Source organism: Mastigoproctus giganteus, chromosome 3, assembly GCF_048544385.1.
Source record: "Mastigoproctus giganteus isolate SK-2022 chromosome 3, ASM4854438v1, whole genome shotgun sequence".
NCBI classification, from domain to species: Eukaryota; Metazoa; Arthropoda; class Arachnida; order Uropygi; family Thelyphonidae; genus Mastigoproctus; species Mastigoproctus giganteus.
Genome location: NC_143577.1, coordinates 109498488 through 109521771, shown reverse-complemented (window position 1 = coordinate 109521771; position 23284 = coordinate 109498488). Strand labels below are relative to the sequence as shown.

At 36.4% G+C, this 23284-nt stretch overlaps 1 protein-coding gene across 1 annotated transcript in view; it reads right to left on the bottom strand.

Moving 5' to 3' along the window:
• Positions 1-23284, bottom strand: part of LOC150088215 (prolyl 4-hydroxylase subunit alpha-1-like) — a 244939-nt gene that overhangs the window by 127247 nt on the left and 94408 nt on the right. Inside the window, exon 7 of the mRNA XM_090370629.1 lies at positions 9988-10039. Coding sequence (XP_090226755.1) covers positions 9988-10039 — 52 coding nt within the window. The remainder of the gene's footprint in view (positions 1-9987; positions 10040-23284) is intronic.

The window sequence follows — 23284 nt, the reverse complement described above, 5'->3', positions numbered from 1 at the left end:
CCCTGCCAAAGATTTCTTGTAATCTGCCTTTGCCTGCCTAACCTCCTTTGTAACTTGGTTACAGATCAACTTGTATCTATTATAGGCTTCTGTGTCACGTGTTAATTTGTATGTATCCCATGCATTTTTCTTCTCTGCCATGTCTCATTAGTTCATCTGATATCCATTTAGGCCTAAACCTTGAACAATATTTCTTAGTTGGTATGTAAAGCCTAGTAGCTTCCAAGATAAGTTCTTTGAATGCTTCCCATTTTGAATTTGATGTTGGTAACATCATCAGTTGGTCCCACTGTATAGAATTTAAATTCTGTCTCAGTCCATCTTAGTCGCCTTTACGAAAGCACTAACCCTTCCCTTTTCCCATAATAGTAGTTACCTCTTTGAGTAAATCCCACTTCAGCACACGGTGATCACTGCCACCTAGTGGTTCATTTATCTGCAGATTCTTAATGCATGAAGAATCACTACTGAATGTTATTTGATGTTATTTTCTTTGACATAACAGAGGCCTATGACAAAATAGATATAACAGCTCTAATCACCATTCTCCAGCATTACTTCAAAATCACTGGAAGAACTCTCAACATCATTAAATCAATCCTGGAGCATAGACATCTCATCATCTCACATTACAGCTTTCAGACAACTTGCATTACTAATAGGGGTGTCCCACAAGGGGGAGTCCTATCATAAAACCTATTTGCCACAGTGCTGGAGACCATTGTGGCATCCCAAACTGACTTCCAATCATATGCTGATGACCTGAAACTTTATATCACATCTTCTGACCAAACTCTGGTTCTTAGAACTACCTTGCAGGCAAGTAAAACCATACATAACCTCCAACAATATCTGGCTTCCACCAGATTACAGATTAATTAAGCAAAGACAGCTCAAATGTCTTTCACCTGGAAGAAGTCACGCAATGATATCAATCTTACCTTCAATGGATCACCCATTCAGAAAGTTAAAGCACACAAGGATCTCGGATTAGTATGGGATGAGGGGCTGACATTCCAGGCGCACCTCCTGAACACAAAAACCAAAATGTACTCTGCTATATGGGCGATCCACAAGGAACTAACAGGAATTCATGATGCCAAACTGGTAAAGAAATATGTTGCCTGATGTCTATATCCCATACCCCTCTATGCAACAACCATTTGGTCCTCTGCTCCCACAACACACTTCAACAAGTTCTTCAGCCTGGAATACTGGCTCCTGAATTCGCTCAACTGGAGGGCTTGCAACCAGTACACCATTTCTAGGGCCCAACTCTACATAAATCTGGAAGTTACCCCATGGAAAGAACAGATTGTGGCAGCAAACCTTCTTATACTTGCCAGACTAATCACAGGATGACTCGACACCCCTGACATCACTGATCTAATAAAAACTTCCCGCATTGCTGGAAGAAATCAAATGGACCCAAGGCTCCCACTCAGAATCAGTTTGAACAATCTGAAAGGCTTGAGATGCATGTTCCCAGGAAATACGGTAGATTTGATCAACAATCTAGACATCGACCTGAATAAATTCTGCATGTAGCATACATACAGATGTCAGAAGCTAATGGACACATATACAAACTTACACTTATGAGACACCACCAGAAGGAAAATTGTCACGACAATGCATCCCATGACAAGATGAATGAAAAATAAAATAAAGTGAAGCCATCACTGGCCCTCTCTCTCTCTCTTAGAATCTATTACTCCAAAGACACTGGCTGTGAGTACTAAGATAGACAAGATTGAAGAGATACTATGGGCAACAACCAGTGAAGGACTGCCTCAATCCTTTATATTTTTGTACATATTTCTTATGGTTTTGAAATTTATAGCACTTTTGATAAAATAATATCCTTTAATTCGGGACACTTTGGTATTGCAGAACTTTCAAGTAGGTAAAATAATAAACACTGTAAGTTCTGTACCATTCAGGGTTAGCATATATGTGCTCCATGTAACCACCGGACACATTCCCTGTCTTAACCTGTGAATGTAAATATCCCCCCCCATAGCTTACTGCTGTCCAGGGGGTGGCTCTTGAGCAGAGCAGAGCAGAGCAATAAACAGATTTTATAAATAAATAAATAAATTAGTAAATTAATAAGAGGAGTTTACCTCAATATAGTACGTGGAACACTTCCGTATGATACCCTCCAGAAATTAAAACGGAAAAAACGAAAAAATCGACAACTTACCGGTACATTAAAGTAAAATATAAATAATTAAAGTAAATTATAAATAATTAAATAATCAATTTAACACAATTCAAAATCAATTCAAAACAATTAAAATTCAAATTAACGCAATTAAAAGAAGCTAACGAAAATATTCAAAACGATTTTCCTTCCTGAAGCTGACAATGCTTTTCGACCGACTGTCGTGATCACAGGAATGAAAACTATCGAATCAGGCTAAACCTGTAACTTAAATAGTGATTATGTGTCTTCGCGCATGCGCGTAAAGGTCCACGCATCGGAGATCAAATATGGCCGCCGAACATTAACAGAAGTCTCGTGTAATTTAATTTCAACGGTTTCTGCAATTAATAGTCGCGTATAATTACGTTGAACGTTAAGTATTTTGGCCTCGTTAAATAAAAAAGTATGTTTTTCGTTAATGGCATGAAAGGCTAATTCTGACGCTGCTGAACGAGAAGCACGAACAGAGGCTTCGTGTTGATTTACACGGATATTAAGAGAAAACCGCGTGGAACCCTGATAAGACGAGTCGCAATCACCGCAAGAAATGTTGTATACTAGATCATTAATTTGTGTTGCGAACGCCGAAAGAACCGAGCGATTGTTCAGTATAGTGTGTAACTTCCGTATAGGCCTAGCTATAATTTTAAATTCGGTATCTTTAAAGAATCTGTTAAGCTGTTTGTGCCACTGTTCAACATATGGGACAGAAATAAAGTATTTTTTGATATTACTATTGTTGATTGGTGCAGTATTTTGTATCCTATCCTTAGCTTGTGCCCTAATTCGATTTATTGTGTTAATGGGATAACCCCTGTTCAAGAATCTGCTAGTTAATATTTGTATTTCTGAGTCTAAAGCAGAATCCGTCGTTGAATATTTATAGGCATTTAGAAATTGATTAAAGATAATCGATCTTTTGTAGGTGAACGGGTGGTAGCTATTATAATGTAGAAGCATACCGGTGTTTGTGGGTTTTCGATAGATGCTAAATTGTATTTTGTTCGAGTCCCGGGTAAGCGTGAAATTTAGAAAGTTTAATGACTTAGTATCCGTATCTTCCCTTTCCAATGTAAATTTGAGTCTAGAATGAATATTGTTAAACGAATGTAAAATATCTTGGATAGTACTACTATCGGTAATAACTAGAACATCGTCTAAATACCTCCCATAGTATGTGATACGGGGACGAAAAGGTGTCAAATGTATCTGCTCAATCGTTGAGAGATAGATCTCTGACATTAAGCCACTCAGGCTCAAACCCATTGGTAATCCAAAAATTTGTTTGTACACCTTGTCTCGAAAGGTGATGTAGTTAGCCTCAACTAATAGTTTAATTAAGTGAAAAATCTCCTTTATAGGCAGCTTCGTATAATTAATCGGTGTCGAGTTTTTATTTAACATATCCCAAATAATATCTAATGTGTATTCAACGTTTACATTCGTATATAATGATGTAACATCTAATGAGAATAAATTGTCATTGTCGCCGAGTCTACAGTCTTTAAGATTATTAAATAATGTATCGTAATTCTTAATCCCAAATTGTATAACCTGTCTAAAAGGTTTTATAATGTTATATACATGTGTGGCTAAGGCTGAAAATGCCGAGTTCCTGTAGGAAACAATAGGTCGAATCGGAAATCCAGGCTTGTGTAATTTTACCTGACCAAAAAGTGCAGGAATATTGTATGTTCTGGACTTCAATTCCTTCAACTGAACCATAGTAATGTAGTCGTTTTTACGATATGTGGTTAACGTTTTATTGTATTGATTTACCAAATTGGTAAACAGTGTCGGGTCCACTTCACAATAAGTGGAGCTATCAGATACAACTGAATCTAACTTATTAATATAATCATGTTTATCTAGTATTACCACTGTATCTCCTTTATCTGCCCTCTGTATAATAATGTCCTTATTTTCTCGAAGTTCTCGTAAAGCTGAACTGTCATGTGTATTCAATTTAGGAAGTCGTGTTTCTTTTATGTTATTCACTACTTGGTTAACTTGTTGAATAAATACATCTTTTTGTGGAACACTACGAAGTCCAAATTCAAAATCAATTACGCATTGTTTTTTTGGCAGCTTTCGAGGTGGTAAATTATAATTTAATCCTTTGGATAAAAGTGAAATCTGGTCCTGCGATAGTGTACACGAGGAAAGATTTGTAACCTGTTGATGTGTCGGTTCGTTGGATACTGGGTGAGGGGGTGTTCGTGAACTAGCCGACATATTCTGTGGTAGTGCGTTATGTGTCTGTGGGGGGGATGTCACCCAACTCGTGTGAACTTGGTCGCAAGCTCGCGACAATGTGTTAGAATTCGTATGAACGTGTCTTGAACTATTCGATAATGTTTGCAACTTATTAACGTGTCTGTTTTTTATTTCTGAGGTTTGTGCTTCCCGTCGCAAATCTATGGAGGTCTTCAATACAGACCAATCGTTCGGATGTAGATAATTTTTTAATTTATCGCGAAGCTTCCTAGCCTGGGAAAGGTATTTTTGTTTATCCGAATATCGAGATTTTAAGGCAAGCTTAACAATATTACGTGATGTCGCCAGTGATAGTTGTTTTATGCCTGAAATTTTTTGATTTAAATTCACCCTGGCAAACTTCGGAACGATGTTGTTTTGAAGGCAATATTTTAGGAAAGAAATATGGTAACTTTGGGCCGAGTACCTTAGTGTGGATTTAATGTAATTTTGTACCAAGCCATTCAAAAAATCTCCCATAATGTGTGTATCGATTGTATACTACTGGAGAGACAGGAAGTGAATGAAATAGTCAATAAGAGTATGAAAATTAATTAGATAGTATGAATCAGAGCTGTAATACTCAATATGTTCTACGTTGATAATGATATTAGTAAATTAATAAGAGGAGTTTACCTCAATATAGTACGTGGAACACTTCCGTATGATACCCTCCAGAAATTAAAACGGAAAAAAACGAAAAAATCGACAACTTACCGGTACATTAAAGTAAAATATAAATAATTAAAGTAAATTATAAATAATTAAATAATCAATTTAACACAATTCAAAATCAATTCAAAACAATTAAAATTCAAATTAACGCAATTAAAAGAAGCTAACGAAAATATTCAAAACGATTTTCCTTCCTGAAGCTGACAATGCTTTTCGACCGACTGTCGTGATCACAGGAATGAAAATTATCGAATCAGGCTAAACCTGTAACTTAAATAGTGATTATGTGTCTTCGCGCATGCGCGTAAAGGTCCACGCATCGGAGATCAAATATGGCCGCCGAACATTAACAGAATTCTCGTGTAATTTAATTTCAACGGTTTCTGCAATTAATAGTCGCGTATAATTACGTTGAACGTTAAGTATTTTGGCCTCGTTAAATAAAAAAGTATGTTTTTCTAACTTATTTAAATCAAAAAATTTCAGGCATAAAACAACTATCACTGGCGACATCACGTAATATTGTTAAGCTTGCCTTAAAATCTCGATATTCGGATAAACAAAAATACCTTTCCCAGGTTAGGAAGCTTCGCGATAAATTAAAAAATTATCTACATCCGAACGATTGGTCTGTATTGAAGACCTCCATAGATTTGCGACGGGAAGCACAAACCTCAGAAATAAAAAACAGACACGTTAATAAGTTGCAAACATTATCGAATAGTTCAAGACACGTTCATACGAATTCTAACACATTGTCGCGAGCTTGCGACCAAGTTCACACGAGTTGGGTGACATCCCCCCCACAGACACATAACGCACTACCACAGAATATGTCGGCTAGTTCACGAACACCCCCTCACCCAGTATCCAACGAACCGACACATCAACAGGTTACAAATCTTTCCTCGTGTACACTATCGCAGGACCAGATTTCACTTTTATCCAAAGGATTAAATTATAATTTACCACCTCGAAAGCTGCCAAAAAAACAATGCGTAATTGATTTTGAATTTGGACTTCGTAGTGTTCCACAAAAAGATGTATTTATTCAACAAGTTAACCAAGTAGTGAATAACATAAAAGAAACACGACTTCCTAAATTGAATACACATGACAGTTCAGCTTTACGAGAACTTCGAGAAAATAAGGACATTATTATACAGAGGGCAGATAAAGGAGATACAGTGGTAATACTAGATAAACATGATTATATTAATAAGTTAGATTCAGTTGTATCTGATAGCTCCACTTATTGTGAAGTGGACCCGACACTGTTTACCAATTTGGTAAATCAATACAATAAAACGTTAACCACATATCGTAAAAACGACTACATTACTATGGTTCAGTTGAAGGAATTGAAGTCCAGAACATACAATATTCCTGCACTTTTTGGTCAGGTAAAATTACACAAGCCTGGATTTCCGATTCGACCTATTGTTTCCTACAGGAACTCGGCATTTTCAGCCTTAGCCACACATGTATATAACATTATAAAACCTTTTAGACAGGTTATACAATTTGGGATTAAGAATTACGATACATTATTTAATAATCTTAAAGACTGTAGACTCGGCGACAATGACAATTTATTCTCATTAGATGTTACATCATTATATACGAATGTAAACGTTGAATACACATTAGATATTATTTGGGATATGTTAAATAAAAACTCGACACCGATTAATTATACGAAGCTGCCTATAAAGGAGATTTTTCACTTAATTAAACTATTAGTTGAGGCTAACTACATCACCTTTCGAGACAAGGTGTACAAACAAATTTTTGGATTACCAATGGGTTTGAGCCTGAGTGGCTTAATGTCAGAGATCTATCTCTCAACGATTGAGCAGATACATTTGACACCTTTTCGTCCCCGTATCACATACTATGGGAGGTATTTAGACGATGTTCTAGTTATTACCGATAGTAGTACTATCCAAGATATTTTACATTCGTTTAACAATATTCATTCTAGACTCAAATTTACATTGGAAAGGGAAGATACGGATACTAAGTCATTAAACTTTCTAAATTTCACGCTTACCCGGGACTCGAACAAAATACAATTTAGCATCTATCGAAAACCCACAAACACCGGTATGCTTCTACATTATAATAGCTACCACCCGTTCACCTACAAAAGATCGATTATCTTTAATCAATTTCTAAATGCCTATAAATATTCAACGACGGATTCTGCTTTAGACTCAGAAATACAAATATTAACTAGCAGATTCTTGAACAGGGGTTATCCCATTAACACAATAAATCGAATTAGGGCACAAGCTAAGGATAGGATACAAAATACTGCACCAATCAACAATAGTAATATCAAAAAATACTTTATTTCTGTCCCATATGTTGAACAGTGGCACAAACAGCTTAACAGATTCTTTAAAGATACCGAATTTAAAATTATAGCTAGGCCTATACGGAAGTTACACACTATACTGAACAATCGCTCGGTTCTTTCGGCGTTCGCAACACAAATTAATGATCTAGTATACAACATTTCTTGCGGTGATTGCGACTCGTCTTATCAGGGTTCCACGCGGTTTTCTCTTAATATCCGTGTAAATCAACACGAAGCCTCTGTTCGTGCTTCTCGTTCAGCAGCGTCAGAATTAGCCTTTCATGCCATTAACGAAAAACATACTTTTTTATTTAACGAGGCCAAAATACTTAACGTTCAACGTAATTATACGCGACTATTAATTGCAGAAACCGTTGAAATTAAATTACACGAGACTTCTGTTAATGTTCGGCGGCCATATTTGATCTCCGATGCGTGGACCTTTACGCGCATGCGCGAAGACACATAATCACTATTTAAGTTACAGGTTTAGCCTGATTCGATAATTTTCATTCCTGTGATCACGACAGTCGGTCGAAAAGCATTGTCAGCTTCAGGAAGGAAAATCGTTTTGAATATTTTCGTTAGCTTCTTTTAATTGCGTTAATTTGAATTTTAATTGTTTTGAATTGATTTTGAATTGTGTTAAATTGATTATTTAATTATTTATAATTTACTTTAATTATTTATATTTTACTTTAATGTACCGGTAAGTTGTCGATTTTTTCGTTTTTTCCGTTTTAATTTCTGGAGGGTATCATACGGATTGGTTTGGTTTGGTTTGGTTTGGTTTTATTGGCGCATTAGCATCTAAGGCTATAATGCGCCAAGACCAGGTAATATATAAAAATTTAACATCTCAGTGACCTAATTAATTAGGCCACCGTGTCCAGATCTAATTACAATGATAAATCAATAAACGAAATAATAATAACATGAATTTTAAATACGATTAAAAACGTTTATTGCTTTCAAAAAGCTAAAAATAGCAGACACATTGTCATTGTCAGATAAAATCTGACTTAGTGTATACGGCTCAGTCAGATGGCTAAAAGCGGTAAAACGGATATTGCTAAAATCTGGACAGTCAACTAAAATGTGTCTAATTGATAAAATTGTGCCACAGGACTCACACATAGGAGGGTCATCAGCCCTCAGCAAAAACGAATGAGTCAAATGACTATGTCCTATGCGGGTCCGGGCGAGAACAACTTCCTCTTTACGATTCCTGCGCAGACTAGACTGCCACGGTTCAATTAAAGGCTTTATAAGATATAATTTATTCGCAGTCTGTCTATTCCACGAATCCTGCCATTGGGAGTGTATCTTTTCGTGTATTATTCGCCTGCAGTCTGTATAAGGGACTGACAGGCAGCGATTATTATTGGGAACTGCTGATTTGGCTGCATTGTCAGCCAAATCATTTCCCTTAATCCCAATGTGGCTGGGAATCCAGCAGAAGCGGATATCATATTCACGTTCTCGGAGGAAGTGAATCTTCTGCTGAATGCTAGACAGAACTGGATGAGAATTATATCTCACAGATATTAAAGCCTGTAACACGCTGAGAGCGTCGGTATACAAAATGAACCGTTGGTATTCGCATTTACTAATGTGATCCAAGGCTAACTCTATAGCGAGCAGCTCTGCTATCATACGGAAGTGTTCCACGTACTATATTGAGGTAAACTCCTCTTATTAATTTACTAATATCATTATCAACGTAGAACATATTGAGTATTACAGCTCTGATTCATACTATATAAATAAATAAAATAAATAAAAATGCACATGTGCAAATGTAATTGCACATGCGCACGCAAAAACATAAATAAATATGCACACACAAAAACATAAATAAATATGCACACGCAAAAAAATAAATAAATATGCGCACGCAAAAACAAATAAATATGCGCACGTGCATTCGTAAATAAATATGCACATGCACATATCCCACGGCATTTACTGCTGTGAAGGGTGTCATAGCTAAATAGTGTTACAATGTTGAAATGTTTTTATCCTTTACACTAGTTTCAACTTATATTTTACATCATATGTATTTTATATTATATATTTCCTTTATTTATTATATGTATTTTATATTTTATATCTTATGTATATTTTATTTTAATAAAGTTATTTTAAATCAGTTTTCTGGCTGTTAACAGAAATAATACAAAGTATTACCAATATAAAGTACTCATTTTAATGCTGTTAATCTTGAATGTCACTATTTTTTATTGCAAAAATTAACGGAATGCAAAAATTTTAACGGAATGCAAAAATTACATGCATTCCGTTAAAACTGTTTGGTTTGCAGTTTTAACTGAATGTACGTTAGGTTTTTTTGAGAGACAATACATAATGTCTTTGTGAAATTCTATAATTATAACATGTACTTATGAGCCAGTTTTAAAAGTGACAATGGTTTCATCCTAATATGCATAAAATTACTCTACACAAACGTCACTGAACCTCTTACCTATTTCCAGTAAATCATTAGTCAGCTTAAGGGCATGACGAATGTTTCCTTGCTGAAATGAAATGCAAATTAAATTCTACATTAATACTTGTTAAATATACAAAAAAACAGGTTTATTTAAGCATCAAATTTTCAAGCTATGGATATTTTAGGATATTTCGTTCAGGGTAGCTCACAAAACTTTCTGGCGACGACCAACAAACTGAATTAACATAAATTTAAAATAAATTTATTAAAATAAATAAATAATATCTACATAAAATACTAAAACAGATATAAAATAAAATAAAAGTGTTAAAAATACAATAAAATATGGACAAAACTAATAAAATATACAATAGCTTTCGAGAAGAAATACCTCTTCATCAGCTTAGTCGGTGAATGGTGTATTGCAGTATGTTGGTTAAAACAGAAAAATCCTAATAGGCATAAAATTACTATACATAAAAGACACAAATTAATGCCCCTGAACCCATTACCTATTTCTAGTAAATTATTAGTCACCTTAAGGGACAAGCATTATTGGGTTGAGCAGCATAATCTTGATCCCGGACGTGATATTGAAATCGTTGACTATTCACGTGATTACTGCCAGCACTCATGGCTTGAGGCACTACACATAGCTAGCAGTAATAGTACCATGAATTTCAATAGAGAAGTGTACTTACACCCTGATGCAGTGGAGTGGTCAGGAGTGTGAGTGCAGTAGCATACACTCTTTGAGTGGACTGGGGTTCAAACCAGTGACTGCTAAATATGATTAACATTTGTATTGACTGATTTATCGTAAACACCACTGACCTGCAGTTGTGGCGGAGTATAAACAAGAACATTATAGAATCTACTGTTTTGCAGTGTGATGAGCGCTGGTGATCGTCACGTATACGTAATTCTGTTCTATTGGCACCAGTCTTGTGATGCATGATCATGCTCGGTTGACTTTTGCTGTTTTAACCAACATATATATACTATACATATGTACATACGCCATTCACTCACTAAGCTGATAAAGAGGCACTTTGTCTCAAAAGCTACTGTTATTTTATTAGTTCTGTCCATATTTTATTGTATTTTAACGCTTTTATGTTATTTTATTTTATATCTGTTTTAGTATTTTATGTAGTTATTTATTTATTTTAATAAATTTATTTTAAATCAGTCTGTCGGTCGTTGCTAGAAAGTTTTGTGATATGCAGCCCAAGGCCTGATTTACAACATTCAGGATAGCTTCTATTAAATTAGGAGGAAATAGTTTTACATTTGAAATGACTCAACTTTATTCTTGTTTTTACATAACTATATAATAATAACTTTATCATCAATTTGCTATATATAGGATGAATAATTTGACCAGTTCCAGGGGTGTCCATTTCACGGACCACCTGGAACTAGTCAGTTATGGTGTTATTTGGTTTTTAGGAGCATTAGCAACTAAGGCCATATTGCTCCGGGATATGCGGTGGTCATTCCCTGACCTTTCCGCATCCTCCGTATTTGGTGGTGACGGGCTCGAACCCCGGTCTAATCAAGAAACGGGTGCTATGCACTGCTGCTCCTTCCCACCTGGCTACGGAGGCGCCGAACTAGTCAGACATAGGACAACTCTCTCTCTCACACATTTGTCATCCTGCATTCATGATCATTCAGCCAGACGGTGCCACCTAAACAGCATTTGTCAGACAATCACATTTATTTTATTATTTTCATTTATTTTATTTTATTTTATTTTATTATTTTTTTGTGCTATTCACAAACATTCACTCCGTCACCACATATTTTACACAGGTGACTTGATATTCACTCACATACAGTCGTTTCTGGTTATTTGGGACACGTCGGGACTAGTGCAGTTTGGCCCAATTATGCGAAGTTTCACGTAAATAGTTAAAAATACAGTTTTGCAATTGATTTTCTGTACGATCAAATCACGTTACGATGGATTCACCATAATAAAGTACCATTCACTGTACGATATGTAGTAAGCATCGGTCATTGTGATCACGTTTGTGAATTAAAGTTTAATTCTATTAAACAGCGATTCTAATTAGAGAAAATAGGAGAAATATTATCCAGAGGCTATAAAAGTAAAGATATACTGTATTAAGTACAAATTTACACTTTATTACGTTACCAATTAAAAAATTAAATGATACATGAAAATCCTAAGAATATTTTCCACAGGTTAGGAAAATAAAAATAAATTTACGCTTATGTGCACAGCTTAATTAATATGTACTGTAATATGTACATGCTAACTAGTTGACATTTCTATTCACTGATATTTGTGGGTGGGAGTTAAAATTTAAAACAGTAAAAAGATAAGCAATCAATAACAAAGAACACGGCACACACAAATTACAAGTAACACAATATGCGCAAGTGAGAACAGAGTAACAAGTTACGAAACTTTAAAAATAGGAATGAAGAGAAGATTCTGAAAATTAATTTTTTTATATGATTGAAGCATTAACAGAAAAACCCATTAAACAGGGGCCTGCTAATTGCTTTTATTGTTTTATGATTAGGACTTCCAGAAATCCGACTGAACCATGTGGTATGGTCGGAGACAATCGTAGGGTAATTGTGAGTGCTGCAGTCTCCTGCCCCGATTAAACAGCATGTTGTCCCAATTAAGTGAAGTAAACCCTGGCTATTTTCTCAATTGGGTTCTGTTCTTTAAGATTTTTCCCAAATAAATGGCTGCCCTGATTAACTGGTGGCCCAAATAACTGGAATTCACTGTATATATATATATATATATACAACTCAACCTGCAGGTATAACTTTATTTATTATTATTATAAAAAATAATTTAAGTTACTGTTTCAGTTTAAAAAAATATATTCTTTTAAACTAAAATTAGGCAGGGCATTGGATAAGGTGAAAATCAGTCCTCGATGGAAGCCTGATCCTATAACATGGAACTTTGTCTAGTAATGAGTGCAGCATTATTCTGTTATTATTACACTAGTACTATTGTGCTACTAGCATATTACATAGTGTTACTGTCATATGCAGTATGGTATTTAGCTATGATGCTATATGACTAATTTAAATTTAACTAGTGAAATTACACCTTGGACTAGGGCAGTAAACCACATGTTCCAGAGCAGTCAGGATGCCTTTTGGGTGGATGGGTTGTGGGAAGATTGCTGAAAGTTCCCCCTACAAATTAGGACCTCCTTGCATACAGTGTGTGTGTGTGTGTGTGTGTGTGTGTGTGTGTGTGTGTGTGTGTGTGTGTGTGTGTGTGTGTGTGTGTAAGCAGGGCTTGTTAACAGATAGGAGCTAGGCATACTTTGAAAGGATGCCTTTGCTAATATAACTTCATCAATATCATTGATTAATATTGAAAACAACAATGGATCCAGCACTGAACCCTGGGAAACTTCACTAATAACATTAGTCCAGAAAGAGCAGCACCCATTGATAATTATTCTCTGTCTTCTACTCAATCATCCTTTTATCCCTAACAGTAACTTGCCTTTAATGCCACATTACTCCAGTTTTAACAGCAGACCTTTATGTGCAACAATATCAAAAGCCTTCCTGAAATCTAAATATACTGAATTAGAAAATAATAATAATAAATAAAGTTGTACCTGCAGGTTGAGTTGTGTGTATATATATATATATATATATATATATATATATACTGAATGTCAAGTCACCTGTGTAAAATATGCGGTGACTGAGTGAATGTTTGTGAATAGTACAAAAAATAATAATAAAAATAAATGAAAATAATAAAAGAAATGTGATTGTCTGAAAAATGCTGTTTAGGTGGCACCTGCATCCTGTCTGGCATGAATGATCATGAATGCAGGATGACAATTGTGTGAGAGAGAGTTGTCCTATGTCCGACTAGTTATAGGTGGTCTGCAAAATGGACACCCCTGGAACTGGTCAAATTATTCATCTTATGAATAGCAAATTGATGATAAAGTTATTATTATATATTTATGTAAAAACAAGAATAAAGTTGAGTCATTTTAAACGTAAAACTTTGGATTTTCTTTTCAGAAAACCCAGTGTTCATACATATATCATATATACATATATCATATATATATATATATATATACAGGGTTTGTTATTGTTTGTTATTTGGTTTTTAGGAGCATTAGCAACTAAGGCCATATTGCTCCAGGATATGCGGTGGTCATTCCCTGACCTTTCCGCATCCTCTGTATTTAGTGGTGACGGGCTCGAACCCCGGTCTAATCAAGAAGTGTGTGTTACGCATTGCTGCTCCTTCCCACCTGGCTACGGAGGCGCCCATATATACAGGGTGTCTCAAAAATATTGGTACAAACGTTTAGGGGAGGTAGGTAACATCTAAAGGAATGTGAATCGTATAGGAGCCCATAACCGGAAACGTCACGGGAAAGTAGTAGCAGAGGCACAAGAAGCAGAAATGACACAAGACAGTAATTAGTGGCAAACATTTATTTGAGATAATATTAACAATGGAGTACGAGATGGATGCATTTCATGATGTCACAACAGATGCTCGAAGGTTCCACCATGAGATGCGATGCATGGGTGACACCGACTCAGCATGGATTGGCGGACACGGTCGAACACACCTGGAGTTTCTTTGACAGTAGCAGCAGCGCAGACAAGTCTCTCCACGAGATCCATTTCCATCTCCACAGGCAATTCATACACGATAGATTTGAGGGCCCCCCCCCACAGAAAGAAATCAGGCTTGATAAATCAGGTGAGCGTGGGGGCCAGGCAACGGGTCCACCACAGCCAATCCATCGACGCCCAAAATGCCTGTTCAAATGGTCACGAACACAATGGGCAGTCGCCCCGTCAAGTTGAAACCAAATGTCGCATCTCACATTTGCTGGAACATCGTCAAGTAACCCTGGTAGAACTTGTTCAAGAAAGATCCAATATTTAGTGGAGTTCATGAGGGATGGTAACAGGTATGGGCTGACTAAGCAGTCACCAATCATACCTGCCCACACATTTGTTGCAAAGCGATGTTGTGCTGCATGGGGGCGCACACCGTGTGGGTTGTTGTGAGCCCACATGTGAGCATTGTGCTGATTGAATAAGCCTTCCCGAGTGAAATAAGCCTCATCCGTGACCAAAACATAGACTGGAAAATTGAATTCTTGAACATTTTCTTGGAGAAACCACTGTGCCAAAGCTACACATGCAGGATGATCTTGGGGGAGCAGTAACTCAACCCTTTAGAGATGAAAAGGTGTAAGGAATCATCGGGCCAGACACGCTGTACGCTGCAACGAGACACTCCTAAGGCAGAGGCAATGGCACGTGTGCTGGTAGTAGGATAATTCTGGACGGCATTCAACACACTTTCTCCCATGGCAGGAGTTTGCGTCGAACGTGGTCTGCTCGCCTACTCCATGTTACCTCTAAATGATCTATAATCGCACAAATTTTGATGCACATGCACAAACAAACGGTTGTCCGGTACATGTCTGTCTGGAAGCATTCGCCGTAAATTCGTTGAGCGGCTCGTCCATTGCCCTCTGCTAATCCTTACACTAGGTGCATGTCTGCCAGCTCACAGTTCATATATCGATGCATGCTCTTCGTGCAGCGACTACTGCTTGAATGAGTAAATCAGAAATTTTCTCTCTCGCGAACTGATGAACATCGCAGTATACCAACTTACGGTGATGTTTCCGGTTATGGGATCCTATGCGATTCACATTCCTTTAGATGTTACTTACCTCCCCTAAATGTTTGTACCAATATTTTTGAGACACCCTGTATATATATATATATATATATATATATATATGCAAGTAGGATTTAATAAGTCTGATAAATTTTGATGTAGGTGCTAAGTTGAGAGTGAAAAATACCCAAGATGCCAAAGAAGGGTGAGGATAGCAGGAATAAGAAGTATTGTAGGTTTGTAAAAAGAAAAAAAGAATGTGAATATCCCATATATATATTATGATGAATAAAAGCTGAATTATAGGCTGATTGCAAAGCCAATTTGAGGTGAGGGAACTGTAAAGTAAATACAAAATGATTAAACAAATAAAAAGCGAGATAGCAGCCATCAAAAATGGGTGGGCAAATTTAGTTCTAGGTGAAAAAAGGAGTGTAGCAAAAATTGAAAAAATCTGATGATAGCTAAAGTAAATATTGATACATGGGCAAGTATTTTATCAGGGTCTACATCTGACCAAGCATCAGGAACTGCGTTTCTAAGCTTGTCTGTAAAATGGAAGTAAAGTGAAATAAAGCAGCACCATTCTCACACATATATAGACAAGGTAGTCCAATGCAGTGTCAGTAATATGAGAAAAGTAAAATTAAGGATAAAGCTAAAATAAAATATAAGTGTTTTCAGAGTAGGGAAAAATATTTTGAATTTATATAAGTTTGAAAAAAAAAAAATTTTTTTTTCTGTTGAAATTAGCATTCGCATTAGCATTAGCAAAGGCACATGATGCAAGAAAGCAAGCTTATGTAGCATCAGCCAAAAAAAAAAAAAAAAACCTTTATTTCACCCATCCACTCGCTCCAAATGTTTGTCAAGTTCTACCTTGAATCTATTTAAGCTATCAACTTATACAACGACAGATGGAAGTTTGTTCCAGCAATCAACCACCCACTAGCTAAAGGCAAACTTCCGCACATCTATCCTACAACTGTCTTTCCTCAATTTCAATTTATGCCCTCTCAGGCGTTTATTCTGAGCAAGAGGAAGAATCCCATCTGCATTGGGCATGCTCAAACCATTCAAGGCTTTATACACCTCAATCAGATCACCTCACAGGTGCCTAGTCTCCAGATACTGTAATTTGCAAAACTTAAGCCTTTCTTCGTAAGAGCAACCCTTTGTTCCATTCACTAATCTTGTTGCCCTTCTCTGTACTCGTTCCAACAGCTCTACATCCTTCTTAAAATGAGGCCTCCAGGCCTGTATACAGTACTCAAGGTGTGGCCTGACCATTGCCTTATACAAGGGGATAATCACCTCCTTATCCCTGCTAGAAAAATTCCTGTATATCATTGACAAGACGCCATGAGCTACTCTTGCAGCTCGTCTGCACTGCTCAGAGAACTTCATATCTGCCTGCACAATTACCCCCAGGTCCTTTTCATTCTCTCCCACTGTCAGTGTGGTACCACAGAGTTGATAAGTTACTCTAGGATTACTGCTTCCTGTATGTAGTACTTTACATTTGTCAATGTTAAACTTCATTTGCCACCTCTCAACCCATCTGCTCAACCTTTCCAGATCCTGTTGCAGCAGCATAGTGTCAGTAGTGTCCTTGACAACCCTACCTACCTTTGTATCGTCTGCAAACTTGTACATTAAGCCTGATATACCATCATCAATATAATTTATAAATACAGAAAACAACAATGGACCCAACACTGAACCCTGAGGTACTCCATTAATAACATTAGTCCACGAAGAGCAGTGTCCATTGATTACCACTCGCTGTCTTCTCCCACTCAACCAGCCCTTTATTCATAGCAGCAATTTGCCTCCATTGCCACACTGCTCCAATTTGTGCAGCAGTCTTCCATGTGCAACCGTATCAAAGGCTTTTCTAAGATCCAAATACAGTAAACTCCTGCTATTCGCGGGGGTTACGTTCCTGAGAAATGCCGCGAATACTGAGTTATGGCTCCCATAGTAATAAAGGGGTTCCGTTCCAAAGTATGAAATATATAAGAAAAACGAGTTCTAAAATTTTGTCTATGTATGTATTATATGTACCTTCATAATATGACTATGTACATAGACAGTACATAGTGAAATGCAAGCATATGGCATCAAAATGAAAATAAGAAACAATTTAATATTAAATGTAATATTTATTAGAAATTTCAAACAAATCTTTCAAACCAGCACTTTGCTAGCTAAAAAACTTATCCCGCCAGTGCTATCCCAGTTTCGCTAAAGTGTTGATAAAGGAGTTTTGCCTTTTCACGAATGATGAGTGAACTTAACGGACTTTTATTTTGAGTTCGGTCTTCTATCCAGAGATTTAAAGCCTTTTCCATTTTTTCTAATTTAATATCACGAGTTACAGAGCACATTTTTGAAGCAATTAGCGCATTTTCACGGACACTACGGCGGATTTTTTCTTCCGATGTTTTGATTGATCGTACCGTTGACTCATTGATTTTATAATGTTTTGCCACTGAGGAGACACTTTCACCATTAGAAATTTTTTCTAATAACTCAATTTTATTTGCTAATGTCATTGCCTTCTTTGATATTTTCACATTTCCCTTGTTATTCATAGCCATATTTTTGTATGGGTTAGAAAGAACTTGTCCACAATAAAGTCACTTTCTTCCATTAACACGCTTGAAAAAGTCTGTTTTGCACTGAAAAACGTAGATTTATCACTTTTGTAAGCATATAAATTGATAAATTTATTTAATTTATAAGCATATAAATTAAAAGCAAACGACGAATCCATGACAAGCGCATAACACATACTGAACAAGGATTAGTGAGAAACATCCACGCTTGCGATTTTGTCATCCCTCTCCCCGACCCACTGAGCGCTGTTTTGACCGGGAAAGATAATTTTAGCCACGCCCATGTTTTTTTTATGGCGGAAAATATTCACGGCGCTTTAAAATTCACATTTTTTTAGGTTTCATTTTATATTAAATCAACGATGGCAAATACGCAAAACTGCAAATACAAATACCGCGAATAGCAGGGTTTACTGTATATGATATCAAAGTTATTCTTTGCATCCAGTTCCTTTGCGACTACATCATAGTATCCAATCAAATTAGTCAGACAAGACTTCCCCTTAACAAAACCATGCTGTGTCCGAGGTATAACTGAAATCTTGTCTAGATGATCCTGCAATGCTTCTTTAACTAGTACCTGCATTAATTTCCCTGGAACAGAAGTTAAACTAACAGGTCTGTAATTACCCATGTCTCCCTTTAATCCTCCTTTGTAGATTGGGGTTACATTTGCACATCTCCAGTCCATGGGTACCTCCCCTGAGTCCAGGGAAGCTCTCATAATTATGGCTAAGAGTTTGCTTACTTCCTTTGCTGCTTCCTTTAATATAACTGGATAGATTCCATCCACCCCAGATGCCTTTCTTGTGTTTATCTTCAACAATTTCTCCTCCACTTTACTCTCAAGTTATTACAAGATTTTCTAGCTTACTGCCAGAGTTGAATACACCTCTGGCATTCCCCTTCCTGAATAACTCCTCACATGTGAATGTCAATGCAAAATATTCATTTAGTTTGTTAGCTACCTGAGCAGGATCATCAACAGTTGAACCATCAATATCAAGTGTACCAATCTGATTCATCCCCTTCCTTCTAGAGTTTACATAAGTAAAGAACAACTGGAAAAAGGTAGAAGTAGAAAGTAAAAAGATGAAAAGTAGAGAAAAATACTTAAATAAAAAAGTAAAGAAAAATACTTAAACAGAAAAGTATAGAAAAATACTAATTAAAATATTAATAGAAAAAACTTTTCTGTACTTTTCTATTTAAGTATTTTTTTATACTTTTCATCTTTTTATTTTCTACTTCTACCTTTTTCCCATTCATAAAGCTATTAGTGCAATATGAGGGTGATGCGAATATTCCTGCTATCCTCATTCTATTGCTATTTTTGCCTTTATTTAATTACTCTTTTATCCTTTCCCCATTCTCAATTTAATACCTTACCTTATACCATTTACTTGTTCTAAATCTTAATTGTTCCACCAAATTTCAACACAAAAAAATAAAGTTTTGTTTTTTTTTTTTAAATTACATAAATTCAAAATATTTTTCCCTACTCTGAAAACACTTACTTATATTTTATTTTAGCTTTATCCTTAATTTTACTTTTCTCATATTACTGACACTGCATTGGGACTACTTGTCTATATATGTGCGAGAATGGTGCTGCTTTATTTCACTTTCCTTCCATGTTATGGACAAGCTTAGAAACGCAGTTCCTGATGCTTGGTTTGGTGTAGTCCCCCTGATAAAATACCTTCCCACGTATCAATATTTACTTTAGTTATCATCAGATTTTTTGCATTTTTTTTTTACCTATAACTAAAGTCACAAACAGCCCTTCTAATTATACGGTCAAAGTGAGAGGTCCTTTAGGCACTTCAGATCACAACTTCGTGATTGTCTCTTCTCCAATGGAACCTTTATTTCATGGCTATTCCCAACCTCGTGTTGTTTGGCATTACAAGAATGCAAAATGGGATGACCTGCGAGACTTCTTTTCTTCTTTTCCTTGGTCAGATTACTGTTTCAAAAGTTCTGATGTCAACGTTTGCTCAGACCGTGTCAGTGAACTTATTCTTGCAGGAATGGAATCCTTTATCCCACACTCCACTTTAAAATCTCGTCCTTTATCTAAACCTTGGTTTTCCAATAAATGTGCTAAGGCCGCTCAAGAGAAGAATGTTGCATATTGTAATTGGCTTGTTTCTAATTCTTCAGTTTCATTTTCTGCCTACACCAAAGGTCGCAACAATTGTAAAGCAGTTATTAACCAGTCCAAACTAGAGTTTGAACAGGCAAAGAGTAGAAAACTTGCTTCTTGCCCTAATGGTAGCCGAGCATTCTGGTCTCTTGCCAGAGCTATTCGCCGCAACTTTTGCCCATCTCTGCTCCCACCTCTGTCCAAACCAGACGGTTCTGTTGTCACTTCAGCCAAGGATAAAGCTGACCTGCTAGCATCCCATTTTTCTTTCAACTCATGCATTAACGATCTTGATAAACACCTCCCACTATTCCCAACACGCTCCATTCAATGCCTCCTGTGGTCTTCCGTCAAAAGGATGTCAGAAGGATTTTGACGAATCTTGATGCTAAGAAAGCTCCAGGTCCCGATGGTATTTCTCCACTTGTTCTCAAAACCTGTGCTCCTGAACTTACTCCTATTCTTTGCTGCCTTTTTTCACTTTCTTATTCCAAAGGTGTTTTTCCTTCTGCTTGGAAATTTTCTCATATCCAGCCAGTTCCTAAAAAGGGTGACAAATCCCTCCCATCCAATTATCATCCCATTGCAATTACTTCTACTCTTTCTAAAGTAATGGAGAAATCAATTAACCACCAAATTTTAAACTACCTAGAAACCTTCCATCTGATCAACGATCGCCAGTATGGATTCTGTCAGTGTCGATCCACTGGTGATATTCTGGCTTATGTTACCCATTTATGGACTAATTCAATGGAAAGGTTTGGTGAAACCCAAGTAGTTGCTCTTGACATCTCAAAGGCTTTCGATCGTGTTTGGCAAAAAGGTCTAAACAAGCTTCCATCTTATGGTTTGCCAACTGTTTTTAGTAATTCGTTATCCAGTTTTCTCTCTGATCGCTCACTGAGGGTGACGGTAGATGGCTCTCTATCTTCTAACTTCTCCACTAATGCCGGTGTCCCCCAAGGTTCAGTTCTTTCCCCCACTCTTTTCCTCTTGTATATTAATGACTTTCTTCCATTGATTGGAAATCCTATCCATAGTTTTGCCAATGATGGTACATGCATTCCACTTTCCATTTTGAGAAACCTTGTCCTGCTCAATCAGCTTCAGCTTCTCGAAAATCTGCTACCAATTCCTTAAATGACGATCTTCAGGTAATTCTCCAGTGGGGCAAAGACAACTTAGTTGATTTCAACCCTTCTAAAACTCAGTCTTGTCTTATATCTCGCAAAAAAGGATTCTTCTGCTCCTATGCTTATCTTTAGTGACACTCTGATTTCTAGGCAAAATGATATATCTCTTTTGGGGATTACCCTGACTTCTAATCTCTCTTGGCACAAGCACATTACAAATTTTGCTTCTTCTGCATCTAAAAAACTTGGTTTTCTCTTTCGCTCTCGGCGTTACTTTTCTTCCAAACAGCTGCTCATTCTGTATAAATCACAAATCTGCCCTGCCCTGCCATGGAATATTGTTCCCACAACTGGGGTGGTGCCCCTAAAACCTCTCTCAGGCTTCTTGATTCCATTCAGAAGAGGACAGTTAGGTTAATTAATGACTCATCTCTAACAGAGTCTCTGCACTCACTGTCTCATAGACGTACTGTTTCTGCTGCATGCCTCTTCTACAGATACTTCCATGGGCACTGTTTTTCTGAATTAGCTTCTATAATTCCTGCTCTCTCTTTCAAAACAATCCAAACACGTGGCACCACCAGCCAACATCCATTTACTGTTCAACTTCAAACTCACTGAACCAACTTTTCATCTTCCTTGTTTATTCATTCAACTGCCGTTTTCTGGAACAACATTCCTTCATACGTATTTCCTGAAAATTACAGTCTACAGAACACCTCTCATGTTTGGGGTTTACATATAAAAAAAAAAAAAAAAAAATTTGCCCACCCATTTCTGATGGCTTGTATCTCACTTTTTATTTGTTTAATCATTTTGTATTTAGTTTACAGTTCCCTCACCCCTAATTGGCTTTGCAATGCAGCCTATAATTCCCTTAATTCATCATAACATATAGGATATTCATATTCTTTTTTCTTTCTTTTTACAAACCTACAATACTTATTCCTGCTATCCTCACCCTTCTTGGCACCTTGCGTACTTAAAACTAATTTATCAGACTTATTAAATCCTACTTGCATATATATACTTTTCCATCCTTTACTGCTGCTCTGTGCATTTAGGTGCATCTGTCACACCTTACTTATTTATCTTTATTTTTATCTATCGACTGAAACTTCTGGCCTAAACTCATTATTTATTATGACATCTCAGATATATATAGGGTCTTTTATTGATTTTTGAAGGGGTCCGTAAATAAACTTTTTTTTTTTTTTTTTTGAAAGGATCCGTAGACTGTCCTAGATAATGAGCAAATTTTTAAGTTTGAAGTTTTAGAACAATCCAAGCTGAAAATGCCATTTTAATATACTGCTAATTGGAAAATTAAAATTTCCTCACATTTTAAACTAATTAAGAGCAACATTCTCTAAGTTTTAATTATGTGGAAAGAAGACGGTTTTGGCAAATGACTGCATTACTTGCTCCACTCTCTGGCTCACAAATAATGCCTGCTTTCTCCCCAACTGTAAGAATTTTTATTTCAAACTGTATCAACGTGAAACTGAATTAATTTTGTAGACTAAAAAGGCTTACATCACAAAATAAAAAATTTCATAAAGATTAAATGAACTAATTTTTCATTAGAAGTGACCGTGAAAGCTGTATACCTCAAGTACACAATTAATATTGTACTATTTTTTATGGTCACTTCATATCAAATGCCAACTGCCTGCTCTGCTGAGCTTACAGTAATAACATTCTATGGTATGCCTTTTGTTGCTACCAATGC